The 18,988-nt window shown below is 42.1% G+C and overlaps 1 protein-coding gene and 1 long non-coding RNA gene across 3 annotated transcripts in view; one reads left to right on the top strand and one right to left on the bottom strand.

The window, feature by feature from the left end:
* Positions 1-546: 546 nt before the first annotated feature.
* The window catches only part of LOC134163977 (uncharacterized), a 35,856-nt gene continuing 17,414 nt past the window's right edge, over positions 547-18,988 (top strand). Inside the window, exon 1 of the long non-coding RNA XR_009964940.1 lies at positions 547-2,194. This is a non-coding gene — a long non-coding RNA (uncharacterized LOC134163977). The remainder of the gene's footprint in view (positions 2,195-18,988) is intronic.
* Positions 2,893-18,988, bottom strand: part of COL4A2 (collagen type IV alpha 2 chain) — a 144,499-nt gene continuing 128,403 nt past the window's right edge. For both annotated transcript variants that reach the window (XM_062619258.1, XM_062619269.1), the window contains 14 exons: positions 17,733-17,796; positions 17,274-17,348; positions 16,695-16,802; positions 15,618-15,725; positions 14,317-14,388; positions 13,793-13,918; positions 13,534-13,650; positions 11,409-11,570; positions 11,179-11,277; positions 10,405-10,551; positions 9,677-9,793; positions 8,635-8,826; positions 8,042-8,328; positions 2,893-4,608 (listed from right to left, as the gene is read on the bottom strand). In XM_062619258.1, coding sequence (XP_062475242.1) covers positions 4,354-4,608; positions 8,042-8,328; positions 8,635-8,826; positions 9,677-9,793; positions 10,405-10,551; positions 11,179-11,277; positions 11,409-11,570; positions 13,534-13,650; positions 13,793-13,918; positions 14,317-14,388; positions 15,618-15,725; positions 16,695-16,802; positions 17,274-17,348; positions 17,733-17,796 — 1,929 coding nt within the window. In that variant the 3' untranslated portion in view covers positions 2,893-4,353. The remainder of the gene's footprint in view (positions 4,609-8,041; positions 8,329-8,634; positions 8,827-9,676; positions 9,794-10,404; positions 10,552-11,178; positions 11,278-11,408; positions 11,571-13,533; positions 13,651-13,792; positions 13,919-14,316; positions 14,389-15,617; positions 15,726-16,694; positions 16,803-17,273; positions 17,349-17,732; positions 17,797-18,988) is intronic.

Genomic DNA, 18,988 nt, shown 5'->3' with positions numbered 1-18,988 from the left:
TGTTTTCTGTTTAAATGGTGTTTTTTGTTTTTTTTTTCCTCCACCACCACCACCCCACCCCCCCCCCCCCATCCAACATAATTTTACTGGAATAATTCAGCTTGGCTCACTGACAGGGAAGAGCAGTGAAGCTGCAGAATGGTCGTGCATGGCCAGGACTAGCAATGGCAGGTGAAAGCAGCATCCCAGGTGCTCTGCTTGCCCTGCCTGCGAGCGGGACCTTGTTTTACAAGTATTTGTTTCCCTTCACCTCCCTCAAATATTTGTCTGGATTATGTGAAGTGTTTGAACAGTTTGAAATAGATGTTATTTTTGTCCACACTGGGTGAATGTGAGATGTGGGCATGCTGTGCCTGAGATGATGGCCAGGCCACGCTGTGACCTGAGGGGGATGGAGGGGTGGAAGGCAGGGTGAGTGGGTGCCAGGCTGGTTGGGAAGGCCACATCCTGAGCAGTGGTGGGAGACTGAAGTTGCTGTTGTCTCCTTGCAACCCTAATAAGGCTTAAAGTCTCATGGAGACCACCAAAGGATCCTGAACGCCCCAGGTGCTCATGAAGCAGGTAGAGCTGCTTGAGCCACATGCTTTGGCTTCAGATGCCCATGCCATAGAATTGTAGAATCAACCAGGTTGGAAAAGACCTTTAAGATCATCAATCCAATCATTATGTCCTGCTGGGAAGCACCACTGCCTGTTTTTACTTCTCTGCTCCTGGGTCAGGGATGCAGTGATGTTACTTGTTCTCCTCATTCAGTGTGTCTTGCACCATCTGTGTCTAATCCCCAAAGACCATGAGTCCAGGCCCTCACTCACCCTGATGGGTGTGGGTGGCCAACCCTGGGGGTGCAGCTGGTCCCCATATGGTTTATGGGGTCTACTGCCATCTGCACTGGGGTGCCATCAGCACAATATCAGTGACTTCCCAGCCTCTCTTCTGGCAGCAACCTAATACCTTGTTTACTGCTTGTGTTTGCTGTTTTTCTGTTTCTGGCAGCCACAGACAATCCCAGTCATGTAAGGTGTGAGTGAACTTGGTTGATCTGGTCAACACACTCTGGGGAGATAATTGGTGTCAATTGACATTGATATACTGATGCAGTTACCTGCAGAAGGGCAATATAATCTCATTCACCTTCTCCAGGCTCAGCAGCATGCTTTCAACCAGGGAAGTGTAGGAAGCAAACAGTATGCTTTGAAGCAAAAGATTTGACGTGGTCAAACCCAGGCAAAACACTTGTGGTTTTTACATCCTAGGCTGGAACACCGTAGTTTAGTAAAAGGATTGTTTTGTTTCACTGTAGCTGAGTTTTTTCCAGTATCAAAATATTTTAACTTCTTGGGAATGGGTTCTGGGATCATAGAATCATCAGATGGTTTGGGTTGGAAGGGATCTTCAAAGATCGCCTAGAGGAAGCCCACCTGCCAGGGGCAGGGGCATCTTCTGATCAGGTTGCTCAAAGCTCCATTCAACCTGATATTGGACGGGTTTAGGCCACAATAAGGTCTTCCTGGAGCCTTCTCCAGGCTGAACAACCCCACCTCTCTGACTTTTTTCACAGGAGAGGAGGTAAACCTGCAATTAAGAGGCAGCTTGAGTAAGTCAGTTCCCCTCATGCTGTGCTCTGGGTTAGCTCACCAGGTGAAATTCTCTGGCTGCTGCAAGTATTCCATGTGATTGTGTGCACGAGCAACCTCCCCTTCTCAAGCACTGATTACACAGGCTTTTGAGAAACGTGGCTATGGGAACACAGACCTGAGAACACGATGTACACAAAGTACAGAAGTTCAAGTCCAGTTGGCACCTTGTGGGTTTTTGTGAGTTGTTTTTGCCTGTACCATGCCCATGGCTTCAACTCAATGCTGTGCTGATGATACTGCACTGAGCAAACTTGTTAAGAACAGCTTATGTGAGCCAGAGAAAATGAAGAGGCAAAACTGCTTGAGAAGGAAGACCTATCTGCTAAAGTTTTACACTGGAAAAAAATTAGCTGCATAGGAAGATTAGGCAATGTATTAGCTATGAAAGTACAAACAGTTTGCTTCCTTTGTTGATGTAATTGGCTTTTCCAGATTTGCATAACCTCCACTTGAATTCTCTTAAAATACTGAATGTGCTGGAATGGTATGCTGTCAAAATCCCAAGTGATAACTGTGTTCATCCCACAGCCACTGATTTCTAGCAACACCGAGCTGAGGTAAGTTGCTTATTTTTGGGTATTTGTGTTACTGCCCTGTGTATTTAAAAGAATTGGCAAGCATGGAATAAATTTGGCTCAAGTTGACTGCATTGTTTTCTGTTCTAAGTATTTTATTTATCTGAACAAATAGTAGTGTGATTACTTTGTTTGGGGGCTGCCTTTCAGAGCTACAGCATAGCCAAAGAGCTCATTTCAAGCTTAGGTAATTTCTCTGTTTATGGCTGTATCTCATCATATGTACAACTGATCAAGGTTAGACAGCATGCTAGCTAAGAATTTTAACTTCATTTATATTTCATCTTTTTGTTTTTGTTTTTTTTTCAGAGGTAACACTTGGGAAGTTTTGTTAATGTTGGTTTTCTGAACATTGTATAGCATGAATAATACATTGCTTTAATCTGCAACATTGCAATTTATTGGCTTAAATTGTTCTAACAACAAGATGGAATACTATTGCAGTAGTTCAGCTTAAACAAGCAATTTTAGAAACACAGCTTCCCTCTTGGATCTTTTAAAGTGTCATGAAATAAACAAGCGTGTTCCCAGTTGAAGAGTTTGAATTTCAGTGGAAGGAGCTTTCTGGCAGTGTGCTTCTAATTCCTTAGGTGCAAACAAAGTAATTCAACAGAGCTCTCCATATGCATTGTGCAGAAAAACACCGTTTACAAAATGAAAATCATCAACAAATAAAAGTTTAGAAAAAAAACAGGTTTTATTTATGATACAGTGAGGATGGAATGTAAGTACAAAAGCCAAAAGCACCTGAAGCAGGAGTGAGATGAACTGTTGAAAAATCAATTGCCATTGCTGTAAAAATCTCTTCAATTTCAGGTTTAAGTATTCAGGTATATAATCAGACTATACCAGTAGGAAATCTGCAACTGATCCGTTCCCCCACTTCCCGGTCTCTTGCAGTGGTGACAGGTAACTTTGAGCTAAACTGTTTCTGCAGAAGGAAAGAGTTAGCCATTCTGGCCATTTATCAAGCCTGGCATGCAATAACTTGGTTCTGTATGGGGAAAGATGGCTCCAAATTAATGCTTTGCTTCCTCCCCCCGGCTGTGTGTAAACTGGTGGTGGTTATCCCACTGCTGTGTGTCCTTAGCTGCCAGGACAGCATGCCTTTTGACAGACAAGTGGCAGTACGGGAAGTTTTGTGCTTAAATTAAAAGTTATGTGGCATCGAGCAACTTGCTGTCCTGTAAAGCCCACACTGTGTGCAATAGCTGTTCCGGCAGTAATGGTTAAAATAAGTTTGTGATGAGTGGCTTGGTTTCAGAGGAGAAAAGCTGCAACTGAAAAGCCAACCAGTGTCACCTGCTATGTGGGTAGTGTGACATGGATGGATGTCCACAACACAGCAAGGAGCAAGAGACCCTTGTAAGGATCCTGAGGTATGTCTAGAAAAAAATTATCAAGCTTGTAAAATAAAATGCTGATCTTCATCATTTAGTTTCCTAACTGAAATAGGAAGAGCTGTATTTTGTGGTCACTGTTTTTGGGAGGCCTGTGGGCTTCTCTGCTCTTGCCAGGGGTTAAGTGCCAAAGCATTGTTAGGCTTGAAAAAAAACCAAACACAATAAAAAGATAATTGTTTTGGGTGTGTTTGAAATACCCAAGCATAAAATACTAAAATCAAGGTTAGGTTTCAATGCTGGACATGAGCACTTTCCAAAATAGTTTCAGTATTTTGCAAGAATTTCTCTCTGTGAGCACGCTGTGTTAATTTATGGAACTGGAGCTGCTAGTGTTTACTGTTGCGACAAATACAGTGAATGTAAAAGATACATATATCTCTTAAAGTAAATGCAATTGGTATCTGACCAAGGTAACCATTTATTACTGAAGGTTTTTTTGTGTTTCAAAGCTGCGAGTATTTGTAGCATTTGGCAAATGATGCAATGTTAGAATAGCAAAAAGTATATATATACACTATATGGTAGGTGAATACAGCATTAGATCTGTGTGTTAGACGTGATTTGTGTTACACTTAATTTGCTTTTATAGACATCTTTAAAAATTAACTTTCCATTCAGCTTTTGAGGTAATAAGTTAAAAAAGCACCAACATGATTTATTCAAATGTCTAACTATCACAGAAGGTTCCACTGTATAAGAATGACATGTTAAGCAGGTTCCTTATACTGTGAAAGACTTCTATAAATTTTTCATACAGACTTGACATCTGCTGATATGGCTTCGGATCAGTCCTGCCTTTAGTGTATCTGCTGAGGGCTTGCTTTGGAAGGGCTGGTCAATCGTAGTGAGCCAGAAGCTGTATTTATTGGCAAAGTAGTGACAGGTTCCACGTGCTCCATTGCATTCGATGAAAGGAGTCGCTCTGAAATCTTCTAGGCAGCTCCCAGGAGAAACCAGCGACTGGCCTCCACCTTCATCACCAGCAGCAGTGTGCTAAACAAGACAAGGAAGGCAGCGGTCAGAGTACAGCCGCAGGCAGTGCTGTCAAAAACTTGCATGTGGGAAAAGAGAAAAGCCACCAGAATTGCTCCTAATACATAGAATGGTTTGAGTTTAAAGGGACCTTAAAGATTATATAGTTCCAGCCCCTCTACCATGGGCAGGGACACATTACACTCTACCAGGTTGCTCAAAGCCCCATTCAACCTGGCCTTGAATGCTGCCAGGGATGGGGCATTCTCTCCAGAGCAGTCAGCTAATCCTGCAGCTAAGTAAGGCTTAAGGGTTTGGCTATGCTTTAGCTATACAAAGGGGTAGCTCCTGTGTTGATGCCACTTTAAAATCTTCTGGCAAAGGTCTTTTCTATAGTTAAGATTTTCACTGTTGAAAGTCTTAGCACTGGAGAATCATTTAGGTGGGAAAGGCCTGCTGGGGGTCATTTCAGCCAGTACCGTGCTCAAAGCAAGACCGACTCCAAAGTTGCCCACAGTCACTCAGGGCGCTGTTGAGTTATCAGTACCTTGAAGGATGGCACAACCTCTCTGGGCACTGGTTCTCTGTTTGATTACCTGCACTGAGAAAAGCTTTCCACCATACATATATCTAACTTGAATTTCCCTAATTAAAACGTCTGTCTTACTGCATTACACATAAGGAACATTGTGGAAACAAAATCACCTTTTATGCAAATAACTAGTTCTATGGCATATTCTTTGTCAGCAAATTACACCAAAACCATGCATCTTTAGACCACTCAACTGTTACTTTTGACACATACTGTGGTAATGAACGGAATGTTAGTTTTCTTCTGTCAAAGGCACTGCTAAAAACCAGGCATTTCCTCTGTCCCTTTTAGAGCTGTACAGCTCCTTTTTAAGTGAAGCCGTTTCCTTTTCTGTTAAAACCTGAAGGAATTTGCAATATAAAAGAAAGCTGGAAAATAAAGTTGCTAAATAGTTTTGTAAATGTAAGGGGTAATCTGGGCACAACTACTATGTTTGCCTGCCTATGTCTTAATAAATACCACACTCTGAAAGTGCAAGCTGTAACTGATTTGGTTTGTGCTACGAGAGGTCCAGTGTGTTTGTATAAATGAGTCAAAGAAGTGGCCACCTTTTAACAGAGTAAAGGACTGATCTCTGGCTGGAGGTACATGTTGCTGAGGTTTACCTGTTAAAGGGTTTTAAAAAAAACCCCAAACAACTCCTTCCCACGAGAACCCCTTACCCAGACCCCAGAACTGCAGCCTATCAGCTGCCTTACAAATATACATGACTTGCTAGGCTATGAAAATCAGAAGCAAAATTGTTCTAGCATCCTTCTGTAAAAATTAAGTTGGTAAGGAGCAGCATAAACTATCACAGCTTTGAGGCCTTTGCAGTTGGAGCTGGAAAGCAGTTAGCAAAAACTGCACATGCTATTTGAGCCCTGGCTTGGGAGCAGACCCACTTGAGAACCTCAGGATGAGTACTGGCATTCCTATGCTCAGGGTACAAACTCCAACTCTATGGCTGTAGTATCTTTTCTGGTATTGGCCACGGCCTTCCATCCTTCTACAATGCTTATGCCACTCTGATGTTCTCTTATGCCACACTGATGTTCGCTTGCTACCTGAAATCTGCCTGGCTTCTATGGCTGTTTGTTTAGGCAGGAGTCTGTGATGACTCCCTTCGGTACTGTACCTTCCTTAGGGGAAAGAGGTGACAAACGTAAGCCAAGGAAGTAAAACAGTATGTACTCTGAGATAACCAAAAGCATGCTGTACTTCTTTCATAGTTGCCTGAGAAGCAAAAATGCAGTCACCAAACACTTTATTCCCTCCAAATGCTAGCTGGGAAAATAAGAACTCTTCTCACTCTGTGCTCCTCAGTGCTGGCAAAAGGTCTTGCTAAGGTGAAACTCTGCTCTTAACAATGCTTGGTGTTTACACAGGGCTTTGCAAACATTTAATTAATCCTTAGCATTCTTGTGAAGTAACTATGAGATTGGTATCAGGGTTTTTTTATAGAAGCAAAAGAAAGGTCAGACATAGGGCTGGTCAAACATTTAACCTGCACTCTCAGGTTTTGGTTTGGTTTTGTGTTGTTTTTTTGGTGTGGGTTTTTGTTGTTTTTTTTTGGTAACTAAATGACAAATGCCAGATTTCCTTTACCTTATTCTCTGAAAAAAATAAACTTGTGGCTTTTGACAAACAAATGGTTTGCAGGTAAGAACTGCTATTGTTATTCTATGATGTTTTCTACCAGAGAAATCTAATTACTTTTTTCCTCAACCCTGTTTACTTCAGCATTCAGTCCAGTCTTTAATGGGTTAACAACATGGGCTTACTGTTGCAGATTTTGACTCTCCAGTACATGAAGCCAGTCATAAAAATGACCATCTGTCAGATCACTCATGAACATTCTAGCAGCTCTTTACCATGTTAAGCTCTCCAGTACTTACATGACACCTCTGTACAGTCTTGCAATAAAAGCAGGTCAGGTGCTTCAGCAGGTCTTCCACTGCACACATAATGCTAAGCTTTTCTATAACCTCCCATTTCTTAATTATAAGATCACAAGATCTAAGAGATCCCATAAGCCATCGGATATAGAGCTCAGGTCTCGTTGGCATTAGAGCTACAACACTGAAGCTTAATTTAAAAAACAACAGGAGGCTGTCACTGTTTCCACACTAAGTGGAAACCTTTGGTTTCTAAATCACAGAATGGGTTGGGTTGAGATCATCTAGTTCCAACCCCCCTGCCATGGGCAGGAACACCTTCCACTAGACCAGGTTGCTCAAAGCCCATCCAGACTGGCCCTGAACACTTCCAGGGATGGGGCAGCCAAGACTTCCTTGGGCAGCCTGTGCCAGTCTCTCACCCCCCTCATAGTTACAGAATTTCTTCCTGATAGCTAATCTAAATCTATTTTCTTTCTGTTTAATACCCCCTCGTCCTCTTACTACTTGCTATAAAAAGTCCCTCTCCATCTTTCAAATCTTAGACCAAACATCAATGATTTTAAGCTTTCAAAAGAAGGGAAAAGGTTGATTTTTCTTTTTTTGAAATACAGATCAGCTTTACTAGTGATGTACATAAGTAACTCCTAATCATTAGCTGTGGAAATGCTTTGTAGGCTACAGTCGCACCTCAGTGCCATTTTATTTGTCAATCCATATCTGTCCCCATATTCTGCTCTGAAGCACTATTTTGTATATGTAGTAAGGACTCTAGATGCTATTCTGACAAGAAGCAATTTTATGTGCAATTCACAGAAATTTTGTTTTGCCTCCTCTGCTTCCTAGAAACTAGGAAGTTTAAGTAGTTTGTAGTTCTCTGGTTCCCCAGTATGATGCTTGGCTTTGGTGTTGCTGGCTCTAAAACAGAGCAGCCTTCTTAGTACCTAACACTCAAACACAAAAAGTGACACTGGAGAACAAATACCATAAGGAAGGAATATCCGATCCACAAACTGCGCCAGCCTTCAGGGCAGTGAGGAATAGAAGCTTCTTGGCTATGGACAGCAATTGCCACAGCTGGGGCCTCACAAACTGAGCACCGACTGATATATGGCTTGATTTCATCTTCTGCCACAGGCATCATCGGAAGGGGTGCCGTAGTTGACAGCCAGTAGGACTTATCGTTTCGACTTGCATAATAACAAATATCACCGGGGTTACAGTAGAGGAACGGCATAGTACTGAAACGAGCCAAACATGAGCCAGCCAGCCCTGTTAGAAAGGGAAGAGAAAAAATAATAGAAATGATGGCAATCATTGACACAGAAGACAATGCATGTTTTCAGTTTCCTGCTCCTTCCTAAGTATGTCAGTAAAACCCTGAAGTCCAGACTGTTTCACTGGCTTTAGAAGTCCCCTTGAGCAACACTTGAGAGCTCAGGGGCACTTCTCATTCTGGTGTTTCCTAAGCCTGTCTGCTCAAGTCCCAGCTTCCTCTAAGAACTGTTTTATTCTTTTGTTATTTTCACTCAGAGACATGGAATTGAGGCTGCTGTCAGCAATACCTGCCCCACGTACCTAGATCCTGGTTGTGTGCTTTCTCTTGTCCTTCAAAGTACAGCAGGCTGTATCCACTCCAGAGTTTGTTCATGCCAACCGGGCACATTGGCTCCTGATCGGACTGGCTGTGCTTCACCAGCAGGTAGCCCATGCTAACGCTGCGACCTGGCATGCCTGGCAGCCCGGGGCTACCGGGGCGGCCTGGCTGACCTTAGAAGAAATGGGGAAAGAAATCATCCAACTTAGTTTGTGCTCCCACAAATGCTCTGATATTCCAGTTAAGCTGCTTGAATAAAACTTAATTGCATGATAACTCTTCTTATGTTAGGTTATTGTTAAAAGAGCTGTAGTTGTAGGATTACAGCAGTTGCTTTTAAAGAGATTGGTGCTGGATAAGGCTCCCTGGTTTCTAAGGTGATGTATTTTGCTATCAGATCCAGGAAAAGTCACATACAACACCCTGAATTTGAGCATACTTTCTACAATACAGATAAGCCTATTTGTTCCTTAAAATGCTTTCTTAGTCCAAGATTAAGCAATACTTTTTGAATTGCTTGTGTTTGCTTCATATGGTTACAACTATGCTATGCAAATACCTTTTTCTCCGTGTACTTAGCTAATTAAGATAGTAATTGTTCTCCTCTTTGACTGAATAAGGACACAGGTTATTTCTTCTGCAAATACGTTCCTTTAAACATCATTTACACAAATACCACCTACCCAACCATTTGTTTTCATGAATGTAACTGCTAGTAAAACACTAGGCGAAAATACTTAAGAGAAAATCAATATAAAAATACACAGATCAAAACCAATATAAAAACACAGATCAAAACAAACTCATGAACATGAGTGGACTGACATCTACATTTATCAAAACTTATTATGAAAATATTGCTTTAAGATAACTGTTAAAAGTAGGTATTTGTCTCTTGTGAAGTTGTGAAGACAGAAACTTTCTTTCTCCTCTTCTCATCCCCATCCATTGAGGTAGAACTACAGAATGATCTATGGCAGTGACAGTGGAAAGAGGGAAGAAGTGCTGTGCAACATTTTTTACCTTCAAATCCTACTGGACCCTGAAACCCTGTTGCTCCTTGTTCACCTCTGGAGCCGGGAGGAGCTGGAATGCCACCCCTGCCCTGGAGTCCTGGTTCTCCAGGTGCGCCTCTGAAACCTTGCACCAACAATGGTTATAAGCACAGTGACTACACAAATATCAACATGCTACCTGCTTTGTTAACATATGCTCTACTCTCTACTTCTATGTGTTTGGTCTTATGTGACATGTTTACCAATTTACACTAAAGGCAAGCTCCTGTGGTTCTTGCTCAGGCAAACAGCGCTGACTTCATCGGAAAATGTTCCTTGGATCAAGACTATATGAGCAGCACAACCCTGATCTTTCACTTTTGCTACCACCACGCATGTCTGATGAAGCTAGTAGCAAGGAGTGTACTGCACTGGATCCATGTATCACTAATGCTACATTCCCTGTGCTGATAGCACTTCCACAAGGATGTGCACATTTCCATCAAAGTTCAACCTTGATTTAAATGAGATCCACATCTGGTGTTGCTTTGGCTATGTGAGTGTTGTCAAAGTTTCCTTGTGTTCTGCTTAGGTTCTGAATGCTAGGAGGAGAAGGAAATCCAAGCCCTAGCTTTGAAAGACCAAAATTTGACTCTCCGACTTCCGGAATTTAAAGTAGAAGAGTCAAAACAGCTCTCTGGTGACCTGACCTCACTAAGGGGATCTGACCTTTCACTCTGAGTGTGCAGTTCCTACCTGGATCGCCTGGTGGACCCTGAGGTCCCACATCTCCTGGGCTTCCTTGAGGTCCTATATTTCCACTGGGACCTGGTGAACCTTGCTCAGCAACCAGCCTTGGAGGAAGAGGGGACAGCCCAGGGGAGCCTGGAGGCCCCTGAAAGCCTGTGATTAGGAACAAGATGAGACAGTTTGTTTAAAAATCCCCTAGTATTTTCCTTAACATGCTTTCATCCACAGATATATATACACACATATGTGAGCAAGGGACTGTGGTCAGCAACCCTCGGACAGCACACAGATAAGCAGAAGGAAGTGAATGATGCCACTGCTCCCTCGTTTATGCCACAGGAAGCTGGGAAAGTTCCCTGCAGAGAGCAGACAGCTCCCTGAGGCACAGCACCATCTTTTGGTGGGCTTCAGGAGGCACAAATACATGCTGATACAGTTGGAGTGAAGGATTTTAAAGGTATTTCTAAATATCCAGTATATGTACTCTGGAGCTTTAGTTTAGATCAGGAATTCTTCTGTTTTTTTAATCCTGAAAGTGACTGTGATTTTGGAGCTTGTACCTCATACAAAATAAATTGATAAAGGCAAAAAGTTGACTACTCATGTTCAATTCAGGCATCTGCCCACTGGAATTTGCCAGACAGAGAGTCATGCAGGTTGTAGAAGACTCTGGAGGTCATCTAGCCCAACCTCCCACTTGAAGCAGGGACAGTTAGATCAGCTCTGTGGAGCTGCAAAATGAGTAACTTAGAAAGGAGCCATGCATCTGATTGCACTTACCAGTTAGTCCTCTATCCCCCTTGGGTCCAATAGGTCCCAAATCACCTGGAAATCCTACTGGGCCCATAAAGCCAATGACACCTTGCTCACCCTTCCGACCTTGAATGAAAAACAAAAGGTGACATTACTGCCTTTCAACACAGATTGAGTGCAAAAGTCAAGTTATTAAAGCTGCTGTAGCATAGGAGGTTCCCCTGTTCCTGGCCAAGATCAGCATTTCCCATCCTTACCTTTTGGCCCAGGGTAGCCAGGAACGCCGGGTCTCCCTGATAATCCAGGATCACCTCTACTTCCTTTTGGGCCAATTACTCCACTCACACCTGTTTGTCCACTTTCTCCTTTGCTTCCTGGCGGAGCTGGTATTCCAGGCTGTCCCTGTAGTCCTGGATAGCCTATTTAGAGCACATATAGGTTGTAATCAGTTTATTCTTAAGACCTGGACACAGGGGAAAACAACAGTACCATCTAATTGTATCCCATCAGGTTTTATTTCCTTAAGTGGGGAACTAATGCTTAGCTCCCCAATTTATTCAGCACTCCTGCTCTGAGACTGGTATACTCTTTGCTGCAGTGGCAGAGGAATTAGAGCATGAATCTCCCACAAAGCAGTGTCATCTCAAGATGTCAGCAGAAATGAGGCGCCTGCTGAGATGCATCCTTCAATGAGCTCCTCCTTCCCCAGCAAGTTCCCCACTTCAATAGATGCCTCCCTGCTTCATCCTAAATTCTCCAAATAACTAGAGAGAAATCAAAGAGCAGTGAGTGCCTGATTCAGTGCCAGGTGGTAACTTACTGTTCAGTGTATCTTAGTGCTTCAGTTGAACATCTGGATACAAATAACTACTTCATACTGTCTTGGGAATTATGGGAACAGCTTCTTTTTCTAGAATTACTTATTGCCTGAAGCTAAACCTGGCAGGTTTCTCTTCAGTTATCTCTGCTACCTAAGAAGACATTTGGACCTTGTTTCTGAAGAGAAAGGGATTTACTAAGTAGGGTTTTCAGTGGGGCATCACTCGTGCTGCCTGCTGAAGTTGGACCAAATGCAAGATGCAGGTGGCAAGATAAGAACGAGCCATGCCTCACCATTTTGGCTGGGAGATGGTTCATGTTCCCACTCTCCTGACTGCTTCTACTTTTATTTTTAGATCCAATGACTGCCTGGGGAGTGGGAATCAGTATGAAATGTTAGGCCAACTAACGTTTGTTTTCCATTTGGAAACCTAGGTATTCTGTTGGGTTTCATCTGGTTTGCCTATTGTAGATTTTTGCCAAGTTTACATAAAAATTTCCATGCATCATATAAAGATGGTAGTGTGACATCTGCAGCTTCTGCTACAAGCTCTTCACAGTGGCACTACAGTTTGAAATGAATGTGCAGTCCAATAAGCTACAGGTATATCAGCCTCTAAATATAGAGAGACACAGAGTGGCTCTTTCATATGTGTGAGAGAGGCAGGCTCATAGCATGGACTTGTAGAGAGAAAAGCTAATACTTCCTTAGTAGCTTAGTTTGCATGGGAATTTCACATAGGAAAGTTTTATAAATGATAAAAAAAAAATTCCCTAGACCTGCAAGTCTGCCACAGACCTCAGATTTTAAAGTAGCAAATTAGCATAATCCTTCGGAAAGTTGTTAAGAGAACTCTGGACGATTACAACTGTTTGCACAAAAATCAAACCCTTCCATCAGGACAACCTGGAGGAACTGCCTTTTACTTTCAAGAGGTCTGTCTCTATTATCTTATACACCATTGAAGATAGGCTGAATGAAGATAGGCTGAGAAAGTTGGGGCTGTTCAGCCTGGAGAACAGAAGGCTGCATGGAGACCTCATAGCAGCATTCCAGTATCTGAAAGGGCGCTATAGGGATACTGGGGATGGACCATTTATTAGGGACTGTAGTGACAGGACAAGGGGTAACGGGTTAAAACTTAAACAGGGGAAGTTTAGATTGGATATAAGGAAGAGATTGTTTCCTGTTAGGGTGGTGAGGCACTGGAATGGGCTGCCCAGGAAGGATGTGAATGCTCCATTCCTGGTGGTGTTCAAGGCCATGTTGGACAGAGCCTTGAGTGCCGTGGTTTAATGTGAGGTGTCCCTGCCCATGGCAGGGGGGGTTGGAGCTTAGGTCCTTTCCAACCCTAACTATTCTATGATTCTATTAGTTCTGTCCAACAATTATTCATGCACTTTAGTGTTGCATTTAATAGGGATATTTTACTGAATCAAGACAGAAATAACAATGAAACTGCTCTTGCTAACCCAGTACTTAATCTTCTGTTGTTGTCTGAGGGCACAGCCTTGTACCTGAGTCTTTTTATTCTTGCCCGAGGGAAACAAGGCATGAATTACCTGGCACTCCATCTAAACCTGGGGAGCCTTTATCACCAGGATGTCCTGATATATTTGAAATCCCAGGAGGACCTGGAGGTCCTTCCTGCCCAGGAAGGCCAAAGGGTCCTTGGACTCCTGAAAGGAAGAGAAGAAATCATCAGTACTACAAGGAAAATGCACAATTGCAATTATAAGGAGTCACTTCAGGCTAAATATAAAGAATGAGATTTTCAAAATGGAAAACACCTGCATAGATCCCATTCTCTGGAATACAAACCTGGAACACCTCTGTCTCCCTTCTGACCCGGAGGTCCTTGGCTGCCTTCCACTCTGCTTGGCTCTCCTGCTTCTCCTTTGTCACCCACTGCACCTGGGAAACCTGCAGAGCCGTAACCATCTGGACCTGTTGTGGAGTTGTTAAAAATTAAGAGGAAAGCTGAGATGTTTCTGTATGTAACAGTGTATCAGCATGCTAACATACATGTATAGAGCATGTGGATTTACTAAATATGCGAGTCTGTAATGTTTAATTGAAAAATGCCTCACAATGGGAAGAAAAAGGCCTTGAGGCTTTAACTTGGTAAGAGGAAAAAAATTATGATTTAAAGTTGAGTTCTAATCCATCTGTGTGTCAGTACATAGGGTATGAAGCTGTTTGCCAGAGCCCACACTAATGAAGAAAATTCCACACTGGGCTATGGAATACAGTTAAGAAAGTCACATTGCAAAGATCTCACTCACCAAACTTGCAGCCAACACAATGCTATGCCTATGAACAGGCAGAATAAGAGTCTCACTTACCTGGTGATCCTGGTAAGCCTTTAGTGCCTGGTAAACCATGCAGTCCACTGATTCCTCTTAAGCCAGGCAAGCCTGTTTTAAAATTGCATTCATGATTATCTTAATAGTTTCTATGAGTCTGTATATATTACTAGGCAAAAATTTCAAATCCTTGGATAAATACTATTCTGTGTTAAAATCTGGTGTTTTATATGCAAATTAAGTCATTAGAATAAGCTTACTATGAAATACACCACACCACGGTTTTGTGAGTAGCAAATTTTGCTACTATCCAATATTATCCAAGTAATAAACAGATTATTACTTTTTAAAATATCTTCGATCTGTCTGGTACCATGTCATTAGTTCCATTCTTGCTGCCATGAGTTTTTAAATAACCATTTAGTTTTCCAAAATCCTCAAACCAAGACAATGATGGCATAAATTTTAGGCTATACATGTGATTATAGCGAAGCTCTCTTCAGGAGAAATTCACTCTCTGTAATTTAAAAAAAAAAACAAAACCCCAGCAAACCCCTAACAAAATGTATAATAGCTGCTGCTGCTGGTAAAATTTATCCCATACTTCTAATCAATGGCCAGAGCTCTGGAGGACAATTCAACCTCACAATAAATAACGTCTCTCTCTCTTCACTGTCTATAAAGGCAGCCTTCATAACCATATTAGCTTAGATTTGATGCAGATTCAGATAGAAGAATCCTAGTAAAAGCAGGGCAATTTCTGGCTATACTGTTGAAAAAAAAAATCTGCTTAATATACTAAGGAATTAGGTGGCAACCAATGAGATTCTGTATCCTGTGATTCAAGCAGCTTCATCTTAAACTATCACCTGTATTTTGATAGCAGAATTCTGTCTGAGCCATAAGTCATTTATTCTTAAAACCTGACACTGGATCAGTTCACAGTTTTTATAATGACGTAGGATAAGGATAAGCATATTGTTTGCTATCTAATGCCACATTATAATATTCTAATACTGTATATCATTGCTCTTGCTGCATGTCAAATACTTGTTTTTTCTTCCCAGTTGCCATGAAAAATGAGTATGTTTCCTGAAAACTGCTTTCCTGGTTGAGGGAGGTCATGAGCCGTTAAAGTGAGCTCACGTCCTTCAGAAGCCATAAATGAGAAAGCAGCCACGTGGGTCTTCACTAATGCACCTGGACTTTATGAGGAATAAATATTTGCTAGAGGGAACTCTGCCGCTCTGAACTGCAAAGAGCCTCCTTTCTTTTCCATCCCAAAGGAACAATAGCAAGTGCTCACATTAAAATGACTGAATAGTTGAAGCTGCAAATACCTGCTTGTCCTGGTAAACCAGGCCAGCCGGGAGTTCCCTTTTCACCTTGAAATCCAGTCATCCCAGGGCTTCCTTGCTGTCCTGGGGGGCCAACCAGTCCTGGCAAACCTGTGTGACAATGATGTTATTGCTCATGAGTGTCCTTAAAGCCAGCCACCCAAAACATGGGCTTGTGCTACCTTCATTCTCCCAGGTAGCAAAAATAAGGCTTTCGCTTCCTAATGTCATTGTATGATACTGCACTGCTCATCCAAGTGGAAGAGAACTAAAGAGTGTAAAGGTAGGAGAGGCAAGGTATAATAGAACAATTCATTACAAACTTCAGGTTTTTATAACCTTTCTGACAACCACAGAAATACAATGGGCTCCTCCTATTAAAATAATAATTTTCTTCTATTACCAGTTACGATGAGTAATTTAATGTATGTGCACCTCAGTTGCCTCTTCTGCCACATCCGTTTTGCCTTTCCGACTGGAAAGCTGTTCAGACAAGAACTGTTTCCCATTGAGGAACCCACTGAAACTGCTCCAGTCTTGGCTGGAGTTTCTAACCCCTCTAATTATATGAGAAATGTGGAGCAACTGTTCTGAAAGAGCATTTTCATGATCCTCTTGCAATAAGACATGTTCTTAAGCCCTGAGTTTATGATCCAGCCAGAGCCAAATCTGACTTCAGTTCCCCCAGTATGCTTGTACAGTCAGCCAATGAGCCTGGCTCAAAGGCTCTGTAACTGGGTCCTAGGGAGTACTGTCTTAATTTTTGACAGAAAAGAGTATCGAAAAGCCCTTTTCCTTGAAGTATTGAGACAGCATTAGAATATGCGAGTATGCCAGCAACACAGTTCTTTGGACACGACTGCTGTAAAAAGTAAAACTGTATGAAGCAGAGGTAGGCTTTTGAAATTTCCTCTTAATAAGTTCTACCGTGAGTTCCGCATCCTTTTCACTGCTCTTTACCAACTTACAGAATGATCAACATATTAAAAAACATAATGATTTTATTTCAAGACAAAAGGTATTTTTTCTTTCTCCTCTTAAACATTTTTACTCTTCTGAGCTCTAAAAAGAATATTTTACCTTCCTGTCCCACAGTACCAGGGAGACCCTGAGTGCCCTTAAGGCCTTCAATGCCAGGGAAACCAGGATCGCCACCTTCACCTTTTTGTCCTGCGCTTCCTCTTGTGCCTGAAAAAGCATGAAGCCAGTATATTCTTTTAATAATCTCTGTACAATCCTAAAAGCTAACAAGCATAATGTGAAATTGGCTACCTAATAGGTCCTGATCTTGCCACATAAAGACGTTCTTCTAGTCAGGGCGCTTGCATAATCTGGGAGAATGAGCAGTTGCCTACAGCATGCGGGCCAAACCATCATTAAATTTGTTTTTAAAAGTAATCCCCCAATTATGTGGAACATGACACTGATGTTCAAGTGTGCTGCACGTGCAGGGAAAATTTAATACACGACCTAACCAACCCAATCCAAAATTGACGTGGCCCTGCTATCCCATTTTCCATAATTATTTCCTCTTCAGGAGCTCTCATGAGAGCACAGGTTCAACAGGCACCAAAAGCCTATGGTAAACTCCCCCTCCCTCCCTCTGTGGACTTCAGTATGAAAAAAGTAATACATGCAGAGCAACTGTGAAATTAATACCTGTTAAGCCTGGCACACCAACTTCCCCTTTAAGGCCTGGCATTCCTGGTAAGTTTATAGTATCTCCCTGCTCACCTATTTCAAGCAAAAAAGAACACATGAGTGTAATGCTTTAATTTAAACAGTATTTCCTGTTGTTTTGAATGAATTGCAACCTCTGAGGCAAAATTCAGTAATTATTATCTTTCTAGAATAAAAGAGGAGTAAATTAAAAAAGGAAAAACATAAAGTCTCTAGAACAACCACCCTCCCCACTATGGATGGCTTCATCCATGGACAGTACACGTTGCATGAAATTAACAGTATTAAACTTTTCACAGCCTCCTACATCTACAATACCATTCTGTAAGACTGAAGGCTCTTTAACACTGAAGACCCCCTAAGACTCTTCAGAACTTAATGCTGAGCGTTTGATGAGCAATGAATACAAAGAGGGCTCAGATAAGAGAATTAACTCACCTATTTCACCATGTGAGCCAGGAGTACCAAAATGGCCTGAAATTCCTGGCATGCCCTTTTCTCCCTGTCACGCAATTGAGAACAGGTATCAGTTAGTGAAGACAAGGATATATTCAACTTTCTAGGCAGCGCAGTTTGGAAATATTGAAAAAAGGTTATCAAATTTACCGGTTTTGAGTTTCTGAAGTCCTTTATGGAGAGTAATTTGGCTGAAGTCAGTTTAACCGAATCAGTACAAAACCAATGGACAAATTATATTTGCAAAGCCTTAAGTCTGAAATCGAGAACATCCTATTGCACATATATGTTAGTGAGTCCTTGTGATGATTTTGGCTGGGGTAGAGTTAATTTTCTTCACAGTAGCTAGTATGGCTTTAGATTTGTGCTGGAAACTGTGTTGGTAACAGAGAGATGTTTGAGTTACTGCTGAGCAGTGTTTACACAGAGTCAAGGCCTTTTCTGCCTCTCAGTGCACCAGTGAGCAGGCTGGGGGTGCACAAGAGGCTGTGAGGAACACAGCCAGGACAGCTGATCCCAACTGACGACAGGAGTATCCCAGACTATATGGCATCATGCTCAGCATGTAAAGCTGGGGGAAGGTTGGGCAGGGGGCCACCGCTGGGCATTGGCTGGCTGGTGGTGAGCATTTGTATCACTCGTATTTCTTGGGTTTTATTACTTTCTCGTTATTTTCCTTTTCATAACTATTATTATAATAATTATTATATTTCAATTATTAATCTGTTCTTAAACCCATGAGTTTTCTCACTTTTACCCTTCCAATGCTCTTCCCTCATTCCACTTTGGGAGAAGTGAGTGAGCAGCTCTGCAGTGCTTAGTTGCCAGGTGGGGTATACCACAAGAGTCCTGCAGACCTTGGTTAGGAAGAAGTCCTACTGAAATCTAAGGGCAATGCTACCTGAGAAAGGAACATAGGTTTTGGCTCTCTTAAATAAATGATGTGTGTGAGTCTACTGTCAGGCATTTTGGAAGAGTCTATTTCTTCCATTGTAACTTATTTTGCATCCAAAGTGAACCACAGTGAATTATCCTCTAGGAGCTGAGATTCTTAGACTCTTTTACTGTTAGATGAGTGACAGTGAATTATTTTTGGCAGTGGTACCACAAGTCCCAGGAGAAAGGGAAGAGCACGCTCAGCATGTGAAAAATTTTACCAACAGCTGCAGCAACAGTTAGGTCTGCAAGGACCTAGAAGGAACTGTGTAGGTCCTCATTGACAAAAAGCTGGCACCTGA

Source organism: Pezoporus occidentalis, unplaced genomic scaffold, assembly GCF_034315485.1.
Source record: "Pezoporus occidentalis ecotype Australia unplaced genomic scaffold, CSIRO_AGI_Poc_V1 ctg105, whole genome shotgun sequence".
Classification (NCBI taxonomy): domain Eukaryota; kingdom Metazoa; phylum Chordata; class Aves; order Psittaciformes; family Psittacidae; genus Pezoporus; species Pezoporus occidentalis.
Note: the sequence above shows the minus strand (reverse complement) of the source record. Positions and strands in the feature narration are given on the sequence as shown.